The sequence below is a fragment of the Phascolarctos cinereus genome, unplaced genomic scaffold (assembly GCF_003287225.1).
Source record: "Phascolarctos cinereus isolate Bilbo 61053 unplaced genomic scaffold, phaCin_HiC Scaffold_726;HRSCAF=1367, whole genome shotgun sequence".
NCBI lineage: Eukaryota > Metazoa > Chordata > Mammalia > Diprotodontia > Phascolarctidae > Phascolarctos > Phascolarctos cinereus.
Genome location: NW_027556098.1, coordinates 16,349,747 through 16,363,438, shown reverse-complemented (window position 1 = coordinate 16,363,438; position 13,692 = coordinate 16,349,747). Strand labels below are relative to the sequence as shown.

General features: G+C 39.7%; 2 protein-coding genes across 3 annotated transcripts in view; one reads left to right on the top strand and one right to left on the bottom strand.

Annotated features, from left to right (window-relative positions):
• The window catches only part of PUDP (pseudouridine 5'-phosphatase), a 186,110-nt gene extending 174,573 nt beyond the window's left edge, over window positions 1-11,537 (bottom strand). The window contains exon 1 of the mRNA XM_021006210.2: window positions 11,181-11,537. Coding sequence (XP_020861869.1) covers window positions 11,181-11,268 — 88 coding nt within the window. The 5' untranslated portion in view covers window positions 11,269-11,537. The remainder of the gene's footprint in view (window positions 1-11,180) is intronic.
• Window positions 11,121-13,692, top strand: part of STS (steroid sulfatase) — a 181,489-nt gene continuing 178,917 nt past the window's right edge. Inside the window, exons 1-2 of one of the 2 annotated variants that reach the window (XM_078146121.1) lie at window positions 11,125-11,211; window positions 11,564-12,168. In XM_078146121.1, coding sequence (XP_078002247.1) covers window positions 12,158-12,168 — 11 coding nt within the window. In that variant the 5' untranslated portion in view covers window positions 11,125-11,211; window positions 11,564-12,157. Of the gene's footprint in view, window positions 11,212-11,563; window positions 12,169-13,692 lie in introns of both variants that reach the window. The other variant, XM_021006205.2, reaches the window with a different exon arrangement.

The window sequence follows — 13,692 nt, the reverse complement described above, 5'->3', positions numbered from 1 at the left end:
TGGACATTTCATGATAACTAAGGGTTAATACAACTTGTCATGATATGTTATAGATGTTTCAGGGCACAGGGCTGAATGACTACTGACTCTAGCAGTAGTCTTAAACATTGCTTTCTTTTTTTTTCTTTTTATATAAATTTATTTATTTTATTTTCAATATTTACTTCCACAAGATTTTGAGTTCCAAATTTTCACCCCATCTCATCCCTCCCCCCACTTCAAGATGGCATGCATTCTGAATATCCCTTCCCCTAGTTTGCCCTCTCTTCTATCTCTCCCCCCTTTCTCTTATCCCCTTCCCCTTCTATTTTCCTCTAGGGCAGGATAGACTTCTGTGCCCCATTTCCTGTATTTCTTATTTCCCAGTTGCATGTGAAAACATTTTTTTTAAACATATGTTTTTAAAACCTTGGGTTCCAAATTGTTTCCCTTCCTCCCTCCCCACCCACTCATTGAAAAGGAAAGCAACTCGATATAGGTTACCCTCTTTCTGATTACCCACTTTCCCAATCTACCCTCCTCTCTACCATCCACCTGCTCTCTTGTCCCCTTCTTCCCCTATTTTCCTGTAGGGTAAGACAGATTTTCATGCCCAATTGAATGTGTATGTTAAACATTGCTTTCTCGAAAAAGTCCTTGGTACTAATTGCCTTTTGGCCATTTAGCTTTTTCCACCTAAAACTGAATTGAAGCATCTAGCTCTGTCACCTCAAAGGAAGGACAATATAACTGTCTTTTTGTAAAATTAATCAAGAAATCAAAAGGCTAAAGTAGTGGTTTCTCCCAAAAGATTTCTTTAGAAATTATTTTTACTGTTATTATCAGCTTCCTTTGACTCTTAAGGACCATTCAAAATAGGAAGCTACGGCTTTTGCATTATTGACACAGTAAGCCACAGGCATCTTTTAAAAAGTTTTGATAAAGTGTTTTATTTTTACAATACATACACTTATAGATTATTCATACTTCATGAGAATTCTCTTGTAACAAAATAAAACAAGTAGTAATACAGTGAGACTCATCTGAAAGTACATGCAACATTTCACATCCATAGCAGTGACCTCTTCTCTTTTTAAAAAATTAATAGAAATCTATTTTCCTTTCTCTCCCACTCCCACCCCACTGGAAAAAGAAACAAAACAAAATTCTTTTAACAAATACAGTCAAACAAAACATATTTCTTCAATAGCTGTATACAGAAATAATATGGCTCATCATGTATCCTAATTCCATCACCTCTCTGTAATAAATAGTACATTTTATCATCAGTCCTCTAAAATCATGGTTATTGTATTAATCATAGTTCTTAAATTTTTAAAGTCATCTTTATTGTTTTATTGTTTATTGTTTATACTGCCTTGTTGTTATTGTATAAATTGTTCTAATTTCATTATCAGTTTTAAAAAATCTTTAAAATTGTTCATTTTTATAAAATTTATAATTTTTTCTTTCAGTTCTGCTTACTTCACTCTACATCAGTTCATGTAAATCTTTCCATGTCTTTTTCCTCATTTCTTACAACACAATAGTAAGTATGAATCACATCCATTTTACAGGTTAGGAAACAGGTTTAGGAAGGTTAAACAACTTGCTCACGATCTTGGATTAGTGTCAGTTGAGTTTAAAGTAAGGTCTCTCGTGACTCTTATTTCCTGATTCCCTTTCCACTATACCTCCTTGACTCTCACGCAATGGCATTTCCAAACAGTAGAGACAATAGCAATTCTAAACACTAACCCTCTTTCCTTAGGGTGAGGAATACAGATTCCTAACAATCAAATTACTTTGCCATCTCTATTAAGCAAACATATACATTTCAAATGATCTCTCACTTAAATTACAAGAAGATACTCGAGCCAGTCAAAGAGTGTGGTGGGAGAACAAAAAACAAAACAAAACAGAACATATAATATCCACTCGTCTGGTCATCAAGCAAGTTGTAAGCAATGTGCAATTACTGTTAAAGTTCTAGAGTGAAGGAATTTTCCAATCACCGAAGATTTTATTTCATGGAAGCCTACTGTATTTGCATATGCAAGAAATCACAGAATCTCAACACGGGAAGGGGCCATGGAAGTTATTTACTCCAACCTGTAACAGATCAGAAATTTGTCTATATTATTACGAAACAGTCATCCAGTCTTTACTTGAAGAATGCCAACAATAGACTTCCCAAGTCATTTTCAGACAGTCTGATAACTAGAAGTTGTCCTTTGTTTTAATTAAATCTGCCTCACTTCCAATTCTATCCATTGCCCTTAGTTTTGCCCTCTTAGGCTAAGCAGAACTCTAATTTCTATTCCACATGACAGACCTTCAAGTATTTAAAGACGGCTATCATATTCCCAGTAAGTTTTCTCTTACATTTTTAGTTCCTTCAACCAATCTTCATATGATATGGCCTCAACTCCTTTGGCCCCCTTCTCTGGACATGTTCCAGCTTGACAACGTCCTTTATAAAATGTGGCAACCAGAATAGAATAGTCCAGACATGGCCTGACCAAGGCAGAGCAGAGGGGGATTACCATTGCCCCCCTTTTGTATACTATGCCTTTCCTAATGGATTCTGAAATCACAGTAGCTTTTTTGGGTGCCATATTAAATTATGATTCATACTGAGCATCACTACAAATCCCAGAGTTCTTTTTTCACATTAACATCCTCTCAAGCTATTATCCCATATCACTCTTTCCTCTCCCATACAAACTCTTAGAAAAGGCCATCTCCTGGGGGCAGTTAGGCTGTGCAGTGGACCACAGGTCTTGGAGTCAGAAAGACCTGAGTTCAAATCTGACCTCAGACACTTGACACTTACTAGCTGTGTGATTTTGGGCAAGTCACTTAAGTTCCACTGCCTCCCCCCCACCAAAAAAAAGAAAAGCCATCTACATGCATAACCTTCATTTCCTCAATCCCTTCAGAATCCAGCTTCTGCCCCAATCACTGGATTAAAACTGCTCTCTCCAAGGTTCCTAAAGGATCTCTTAATTGCCTAATTGGTTAGCATTTCCTTAGTTCTCATTCTGGACTTCAATGAAGCCTTTTACACTGAAGACCACACCACTCCTGGATAGTTTCTTCACCCTAACCTTCTTCAACAGTGCTTTAATCTCCTCCTATGTCTCACCACTCCTGTATTCTTTTGCTAATCATCATAAGGCTCTGTGATGAATCCTCTTCTCTATTTTTGCCCTCTCTCTATGGTCTCACCAGCTCTCATAAATTTCAATTATCATCTCTAATTAGATGACTTCTAAACCTATGGAGAAATCCTCATCTTCCCTTGCACTGAAGTCACACACCACTAACTGGCCGCTGGACTTCTCCCATTGGCACAGAAGTCCCATTTGCATTTCTAATTCTACACGTCCAAAACAGAATTATCTTTCCCTATAAACCAGACACTTTGTAACAAAGTTCCCTATTTCTATTGAAAAAATCATCATAAGTTATCCTCAACACCTTAGTATCTAATCAGTTTACAAGTTTTGTTGATTCTAGCTCATTATCTGGTCAATCTAGCCCCTTTTCTCAACTGACAGTCACCACCCCTCTAGTCCATGACCTCATCAATTCTTGTCTAGACTATTTCAACAGCCTCTGCATTAATCTTCCACACAACTGCCAACACAATCTTCCTAAAACATAGACCTGATCATGTTATTTCTTGCTCAAGAATTTTCAATGGTCCTCTGTTACCCTTAGGATAGAATGCAAAATCTCCTGATTTTGGAATTTAAAGTAAAGAACTTCAGAATATGACTTGAGGCTACCTTTCTATACTTATTTCATGTTATTCCCTTCCATGTGCTCTACATTCCAATCAAATGAAGCTATTTGCTATTCCTACAAATTCAGAATTCCATTTCCTGCCACCGTATCTCTAAACAGGCTGCTCCTTCCATAAGCCTTGAATGGACACCCCATTCAGTTGTGCTTCTCAGAATCCTTAAATTCCTTCAAGACAGCTAAAATACTACCTATTATAGGAAGCTTTTGTGCATCCTTCTAAATATTAATGTTTTCTTCCTCTTCAAATTATATTGTACCGACTCATCTGTGCAAATGTTTATCATGTAGGTAAAATACAAACTCTGAGAGTAAGGATTGTTTTTCATTTTGTCTTTCCATTCCCAATACCTAGCACAAGGACATATATAGTATGCACTTAGGATCACAGATTTAGAAGGGAAAGGAGCCTAAAAGTATTCTAATCTTGTTCCCTCATATCATAAATGAGGAAAGCAAAGACCCATGAAGGTAAGAAGAATACAAGCAGCAAATTTCAATTCTGTTCCTTATCACTATGAATCCAGCCCACATTCTACCATTTATTATATGTCAAATGAATGAACCTAAATACAGGTTTTTACATTTCACAGGACTGATCAATTAACAAAAATTTAGTAAGTTTCTACGAGGATTACAAGATTTAGAATTAGAACTGACCTTAGAAATTTCAACCCTTTCATCTTACAGATGAATAAACTGAGGTACAAAGGAGTATGATAGAGTGGGAAAAGAGCTGTGTCTGAAGTCAGAAGACTTAGGTTTGACTTTTTGCTCTGCTACTTAATAATCCTATGAAGTTGGACAAATTATTTCATCTATTTCCTCAGTTGCCTCACTTATAAAATAAGAGGGCTGCTCTAGATGACTTCTAAGGTCTCCTTTAGTTCTAAATCTATAATCCTATCTATGATCCTAACAAGTGATTTGCTGAAGGTCAGAGAGCTAGAATTCAAAACTAAGTTATCCCTATCTCCACATCTGTTGTTTTTTTTCCATTACATGTTGCTTTTGACTCTTAATAAAAAATATATATATTTTCTTTCTATAGGCCTACTGCTTAAGCCTATTAAGATAAGTCTGAATCTTGATTCTATGATCATAGCAGATATCCCCCCCAATTAAATTCAGTAAGGACTCAATGCCATCTTTATGCAAGGAAATCATGCTAAGTACTGAGGGAGATACAAAGTTAAGTGTCATGATACAGGTCTTCAACAAGTTTACATTTTAGTAGAGAAATTTACAAACTGGTTATGTTATCAAATTTTATGAGCTCCTTAAAAAACGTTGAAAAAATATTGAAGACAGATACAAAGACATGAGCTTTGTGCTATTTCACTCCATCAGCTCTACTTCAAGATGACACTGAACCATTACTATCACTAAGCACATCTAAATCACCTGTAGAATTACCTGAAAAACTGAAACTTGCAAAAACCAACTTATAAAAACCTCACACATTGGATCAATCCTGAGCCTACTCCCATATCTAGAGGCCCCAGTTCTGCTGCCATAGAAACCAACTGGGAGACAAAGAGAGAAGAAAACAAACTAAACAGAGCTTTTAGAGAACACATGGGTTCAGAAATGAACAAAAAATAAATCTATGAAAAGCAGGAATATCACTTATCTGCCCATTATAACATGAGCTTTTTGAGGATAGTTTGAAACTGTTGCATTTTTTTGAATCCCCAAAGTTCAGCATATTTAGGACATAACAAATATTTGTTGACTGACTAACCAAGAAAGTTTGGAATGACTAACCCTATCAGCAGACTGCCACGCAACATTAATCTACCTATAAGCCAGTCACTGTATCTAAAAATGTTTTCCTTAACTCTGCCTGCATTTTCTCAGTGCAAATTATTACACTGCCTGAAATTCCCCAGAATACAAAATCAGTCTGGGTTAACAAGTCTCCTCTTCAAAAAATACAAATGCATCTGGTAGGTTCAATGCAACAGACTGTCACTCACATATTAGAAAGAATGATTTCAATCAGATTCTATCCTTCCTAATACATGAGATCAGTTACTATAAACTTCAATTTGGATTAAGGGGATGATTAGTAATTTTGGAGAATGAAACCCTTGGTAGGGTGCAACATTAAAGATTTTAGGACAGGATGAAAGTTACTAGATGCCTGGAAAGAAGGGCGCTAGGAAGTAGAAAGTGGTTGCTGAAAAGAAAAGCTCAAAAAGAAACCACCTATTTAAAAATTTTACTTAAGTCTCATTCCTTGGAAATGGGAATAAATTCATTCCTCTTTCTAATCTCTTCTGTCCTATATGGTCCCTGATCCCAGGACTATGAACTCAAGTGAATGCCCAAAGGGGTATAAAAATGTGCATACCCTTTGAGCCAGCAACAGCACTTCTAAGGCCGTATCCCAAAGAGATCATACACATGGGAAACAAAAATATTTATAGCAGCTCTTTTTGTGGTGGCAAAGAATTGGGAATTGAGAGGATGCCCATCAATTGGGGAATGGCTGAACAAGTTGTGGTATATGAATGTGATGGAATACTATTGGGCTATAAGAAATGATGAGCAGGCAGACTTCAGAAAAATCTGCAAAGACTTTAATGGACTGATGCTGAGTGAAGTGAGCAGAGAGCCAGGAGAACACTGTACACAGTAACAGCCACACTGTTCAATGACTAACATTGATAGACTTAGCCCTCCTCAGCAATGCAAGGATCTAAAACATCTCCAAAGGTCTCATAATGGAAAATGCTATCCACATCCAAAGAAAGAATTATGGAGTTTGAATGTGGATTGAAGCATACTATTTGCTATTTTTTTCTCCTGTTTTGTTTTCTCTTTCTTGTGGTTCCTCCTATTAGTTCTAATTCTTCCTTACAACATCACTAATGTGAAAATATGTTTAATAAGAATGTATATGTATAGTCTATATCAGATTGCTTGCCATCTTGGGGAAGCAGGCAGAGAGGGAGAAAATTAAAACTCAAAAGCTTACAGAAGTGATTGCTGATATATCAAAATAAATTAATAAAAAAAAAAAGAACTCACATGAATTATACTACGGCCACAGTTTGATAAACTCTTGTGTAAAAAAGATTTTCTAGGCCATCTTTGGCACCTAAATACCCTTTGTTGAATTGATTATATGGAGAAACATGTTCTAAGTTCATGGAATCAAAGGATATAGACTGAGGGCTGGAAAGGGGTTTAGATATTCTCTAATCACAATTCTTTGTCCTGGGGATGAGGAAACTGAGATCCAGGAAGGTTAAATGACTGATCCAGGAAGGTTAAATGATTTACCTAATGTCACACAGGTAGGTAGTACGTGGTAGTCAAGATTCATACCCAAGTTCTCTGGCTCCAAATCTAACACCCTTTAGACTGTTATATTCAGTAACATAGATAACTATTACAATTCAACTAAATGGCAAAGTAGTGACTACCTGTATTCAGCTCACATTTTAACATCTTATTTAGAAAGCTATCATAGAAAAATCTGTCACATTTCTTGCAAGAAATACATGGCTTACAGCATTTCCCTGGTCTATCAAGCTAACTCAATCAAAAAAAGAAACTTGGTCAAGTTAATATAATGCATGATCTAGCCATTTTTTTTTAATTTTTAGTTTTCAACATTCACTTCCACAGGATTTTGAGTCCCAAATTTTCTCCCCATCTCTGCCCGCCCCACGCCATGACAGTGTGAATTCCGAATACCCTTTCCCTCAATCTGCCCTCCCTTCTATTCCCCGCCCCCCATCCCCTTCCCTTTCTATTTTCCTGTAGGGCAGGATAGATTTCTATACCTCATTACCTATGTATCTTATTTTCCAATTGCATGTAAAAACAATTTTTGTCATTTGTTTTTAAAACTTTGAGTTCCAAATTCTCTCCCTTCCTCCCTCCCCACCCACTCTCATTCAGAAGGCAAGCAATTCGATATAGGTTATACATGCGCTGTCATGCAAAACACTTCCATAACAGTCATGTTGTGAAAGACTAACTATATTTCCCTCCATCCTTTCCTGCCCTTCCCCTTTATTCCATTCTCTCTTTTGACTCTCTGTCTCTCCTCAAAAGTATTTGCGTCTGATTAATCCCTCCCCCAATCTGCCCTCCCTTCTATCAACCCCCTCTTATTTCCTCCCCTGGACTTTTCCATAGGGTAAGACACTCTTTTTAAAATTAATCTTATTTATAGCTTTTAAAATACATGTATATAGCCTAAATCCCCCCTGCATTCATTCTTTTCCCAGTTTTCCTAGAGAGCTATCCTTTGATGCTGACATTCTTTTCCAAATGATCAAAACCCACTATTTAATGATATTTAAAGATTTAATAAACATTTACTGAACAAACGTTGCTGACAGACCACGATTTCAAGAATGTTGGGGAACTTAGAGATTCTACAGTTCAGCCATCCTCACTTTATTGAAGATGTAAGCCTTAGACTATATCTATCTTAACTATATGACCTGGGCCATCAAGTCACCTAGCAAGGGGCAACTGAATCATCTACATGAGCAATGATGGGGGAATGTGATTGCAATCTTCATATATGTGAAGGGCTATCATGCAGAAAAGGGATTAAATAAGAAATAATGGACAGAAGCAGCAGAGATATAATTTCATGAGTTCAACGTAAGGAACAAAACTTTCTGAGCGTCAGAGTTGTCCAAAAATGGAACTGGCTGCCTCAGGCCATAGGTTTCCATCTTTATAGGTCTTCAAGCAAAGGCTAGTAGACCACTTTTGTAACAGAGGGGCAAACATATGGTTCAGTACTGGTTGGGCGCTGTGATTCCATAACCCAAAGTTCCTTCCAATTCTAATATTTTTGTGGCTTTATGCTCCTCTCCAAACCTAGAGTGTCCTTTCTAGATGCAAGAACAGAAAATAGGAGTAGCCAGCTTTCAGTTTACAGCTCTGCTTTGCCTTGGGCTTGTTTTTATATGGTTCAGCTAATAATAATTTTTCCACTTTAGCAAGAGAATACATACTACTGAATATGTGCAATTAACAGTCCAAGTGTTTATCATAGATCCTAAAGATTTCCTATATGTATGTATATGAAATATGATTTTCCAATTTATCAATGTATGCCCACAGGATGGCAGAAAGAATACTGAATTCAGGAGACTCTAGTTCCAGTGCAGGCTCTAACACTTAGCAGCTGATCAGCTAGGTGACCCTGGCAAGTCACATAACATCTGAAACTTAACTTCATAAAATAACAGGGCTGAGAGAAACCTTAGATACTGTTAAAACCCCAAGCAGCTAGAGTCAGGAAGACCTGAAATAAAATCTAGCCTCAGACACTTATTGGCTGTGTGACTCTGGGCAAATAACTTAGCCTCTGTTTGCCTCAGTTTCCTGATCCATGAAATGGGGATAATAATGGCACCTTCCTCCCAGGGTTGTTGTAAGGATCAAAGGAAATAACATTTGTAAAAATCAACTGGACCACACTAGGTACTATATAAATGGTAATCCCCTTCCTTCCTACTTAAAGAGTATATGATCCAACTACCTCATTTTCAAATTCAAATGTTCACTAAATACCTATTATGTGTACAGTAGAGAAGTATTGTGGTACAGTGTATAGACAGCCCAAACTTAAAACCAGGAAGAACTGGGTTTAAGTCTTGCCTCTGACACATACTGGATGTGTAACCCTGTGTAACACTTGAGAAAATGTTCATCTGTACTGATAGAGCGGCTTCTCACTTGGAGCTCCCTACACCAATGAATATACAGGTCCAGTCCTTATCCATGCGGACAAAGTACCCAGGTCAGACACAAAAACAAGACAGTCTCTGTCCTCAAGGAGCTTAAATTTATATAGGCAAGGAAACAGGATCTAAAGGTTAAGTAACCTGTCTAGCTGCATAAAGCCAGCAGGCAGCAGGATTTGAATCCTCCTCTATAACAGAGAGCTGGCTGTTAAACATTTACCAGCATACTCCAAATTTGGAGACAGGGGAATTAAGTTCTAGTCCTGACTCTGTTATTTCTTATCTGTTTGATTTTGAGCAAGTTACTTGCAGCAAAGGGTAGATACATGATCAATATCCTCTTTCTGCCATAAACTCTATGATGTAAGCAGGTCCATCCAAGAGAATGAGCTTATGAATCTTTTTCCCTGCAAAAATCTCCCACTGCATGGCTTTCAGTTCAGCACACACAGTCAAGAGCTTTGAAAAGACTCTTTTCAGGATACATGGAAACACAAAAATTGTAGTGCAGTTTTGAGCTTTAATAGCTGTAAAAGCTTAAATGCACTAAGACTTTTGGACACCTTATAGCTTACAACTCACTAAAGAATAATAGGATGCCCTGTATAATTTTGACCATGTCAAAGGCTACTTTGTGGATACAGTAGCAGACCTGGAGTCAGAAAAACCTGAGTTCAAATTTGGCTTCAGACACGTCTAGCTGTGTGACCGTGGTCAAGTCACTTAAACTCCATTCTTTTCATCTGTATAATTGTGATAATACTAGCACTACCTTCCCAGTGTGGTTGTGTGGATCGCATCAGAATATGATTGTACAGTACTTAGCACTGTGCCAGGCACATAGTAAGCACTCTATGTTAACTATTATGATCATTACATAAAGGTTAGCCATGATGATGATAAGTATATAAATGTTGGCTATTATTATTCAAATCCAGCCCTCAGTCATTTTCTAGCAGTGAGACTCTAGGAAAGTCACTTAATCTGTGCTTGCCTGTTTCCTCCTCTGTAAAAGGGGGACAATACTAGCACCTACCTTCCCAGTGTGGTTGTATGAATCAAATGAGATAATCATTGCACTGCGTTAAGCACAGTGCCTGGGCACGTGGTATGTTCTATATAAATGCTAAAGATTGTTATTATCATTACTTATTTATTCCTTGTGTTTGACTTGAGATGACACATGCAGCTCCCCAGACGGCTGCCCGTTGGACTCCCCTGGGAAGGGGGCTGCTGGGGACATCCATTCCCCGGGTCATTCCGCCACCTAACAAAGTCGCCTAGGCCATGGCCTCGGACTCCCTGCCCCTGTTGGATCCTGGAGGGAAGGCGACTTTGCTTCCTTGCACGTGGGGGGTTTCCCCGGGTAACGAACCCGGGGGAGAGCGGGCCGGCCCGGCCACAGAAGGGGTGGCCACGTAGAGGGTCTCCTCCTCCCGTGGCCGTGACAAGCGGCAGTGAGTCCAGCCCGCCCGCAGCTGCATGGGCGCGGACCGCGGCGGCGGCTCCCGGGGGCGGCATCCCCCGACCTGCCCCCCCACCTCCGCGTGGCCCCCTCCCCCTTCGCCCGGGCCCCCTCCCCCTCCAGCTGCCAGAGAGGGAAGGAGAAGGACAGAAAGCCCACGGCGCCGCAGCCTCGGCGGGAGACGGCCCGCAGTTACACACCCAGAAGGAGGCCGTCCATGTCAAAGAGCAGGTGGGTGACCGGCCGCAGCGGAGGCGCAGAAGCCAGGCCGGGAGCTCGCGAGGCCATGGTGCCCTGGGCGTCGGTCGGTGGCGAGGCCTGGAGTGGGAGGCGAGGATGAAGGACCGAGGAAGTGGGGGGGGGCTGGGCCCGAGAAACTGTCCCTGGCCCAAGAAGTTCCCTGCCTGCGCACGCTCCCTGCGAAGCCCTGGCCGCCTCCCCGCCCCCACCTCCTCCCACTCCGGCATCTCGGGGTGGAGGGGGAAGGGTGGGGTTGATGGGATTGGGGAGGGGCGCAGGCGAGCGAGCGGAGGACGGGCGCGCGCTAACGTGGGTGTGTGCGGTGCCTGTGTTTCCTGCCTAGATCCTGGAGCTGCGGAGCATGCTCAGATCGAGTCCCCACGGAGACGTTTTCGCGGCCCTCCATTCATTGCTTCTGCTGGAGCTGCAGGGAGGGGGGAAGGGCAGAAGAGGAAGATGCTAGGGGTACTGATGGGAGGCTGAGAAGCGCTACCCGAAGCAGGGTGGGAGGGAGGTCAGTCAGTGTCAGATGACCTCGAGACTTGCTTTTGGCCGATGGCATTTGCCGCCTTGGACAAGTAGCCTTGGGAACGAGCTGCTCTTCCTAAGCTGAAGATCAGATCGCCTAAGGCTACATTCAGGTGCCACTTGCTTCTGAGTTTGTTTTTTTCCTTTTTGGTTTTAGTTGGGTTTTTATTTATTTATTTATTTTTTGTTTTGTTTTTTTGACACCCTGCCTGGCTCCCGGCTGTTACAAAACCAGAAGTGGAGCCTCAAGCTGGAATCATGGTGTGCCCTGCGGCCAGCCAGTGGGGCATGGGCATACACCAGGCTGGTTTGGGTGGCAAGGAGGAAACGTCTGGGTTATTTTAGATATGATTTATTGAAGACAGATCTGAAGTCTCCCGCACTGCTGTCTTCTGTACCAGGCTTCATCATGAGTGTCAAGTAAGACTGACATTTTTTTTTTCCGTAGTGCATTTTTAAATAAATGGAATCAAATAAAATCAGAGAACAGATGATTAGGGGAGGAAAATACACTAATGAAGTGTTTAATGTTAGAGAACTGCAATTCTGATTTCTGTAGCGAAGGGAGATGTGTTGTGTGTGGTGCCATCTTTTGCTGCAATTTAAAAAAAAAGCCTGTTATAACCGCATTACCTTTTAAAGCCCTAATCACATCTCATCTGCTGTTTTCTATTCCAGTGTTTCTTTCCCTTCCACCTTTTTAAATGTATCATGAAAAGCACAATGTTGGCCTAGCCATAAAATACAGTAATATGCTTGCACTGTGTTTCTGTTTTGTGTTTTGTGTGTGTGTGTTTTTTTAAAGTGGGATTTTACATACATCTACATATAGATGGGTAGTTAATACTAGAGGCAATCTATCATGATTGGGTTTTTGTGACACCATTTTTTCAGAGGAGAGCAGGCATAACTGAGAAACATTTAAATAAAATTGCAGGACAATAGTATGCATGGATAATTCCTTGAAGGAAAGCTTTTTAACAACAAAGAAAAATAATTGACCCAAACACAGAGGAATAAACACGAAAACAGCAGTAAATGAAAAATAGCAATGTTAAGATTTAAGATTTATGATGCATGCCATCTAACTGTTCCTGTTTATCAGTAGTGTATTATAAATGACATTGTTGAAAAATATTGATATTACTAAATTATTAAAATGCCTATTTTAGGTTTAAGCACACTCAATTTCTCAAAGTGTTTTTATCTGTGTGGGCCTTTCTTTCAGTGACACAGCTCCTATGCCTGCCTATCCTATTCGACTTCTGTCCATGTCTATCATGTCAACATGCTAAGTGCCTTCTTCACTTTCTCTTGATTGCTCAAGCATATCGTTGGAATACACACCCTATTTGTCAGTCATCCCTCACTAAGTGAAAAGCCCATCTTTTTTCACTTATGTATTTATTTGATGACATTTTCCACTTTGGTTCACCTTTGTCTTTTTTTATAATTCATTTTATCCTGTTTACACCCACCAAATATCTCTTCATTGATGATCTTCATCTTTCAATTCTTTGGAGATCATGGTGTTCCATGACTATAGCATCATAAAAGAATCTGAATTGAAAATCTTCCTGAAACCATAAAATATTTGTACAGCGATCAGGGAATGTTTCCCATGGCAACAGTATCACATCTGTGTTGCTCATTTGCCAGGTAAAAGCCATGTCTTTGTAAGAGAAAAGGGAATAACCAGGACTAAAGTTTTAAACCACAACTGTAGCTTAAGTGCTACTGTTTGCTCAGGTTGTGGTGACTGACATTTGGAAAGGAAAACAGGTTGTTCTACTACAGCTCTTTCTGGCTCTTGATGTCATTTCAAGGACGACTGGAAAGTCATAGATATGCATAGCAATAAATTGGCATGGTTGATAGTGCCAGAAGACACTCGTACCTGTGAATTACACCTTGGTTGTGATTTATCACCCTTGCAATGTTGTT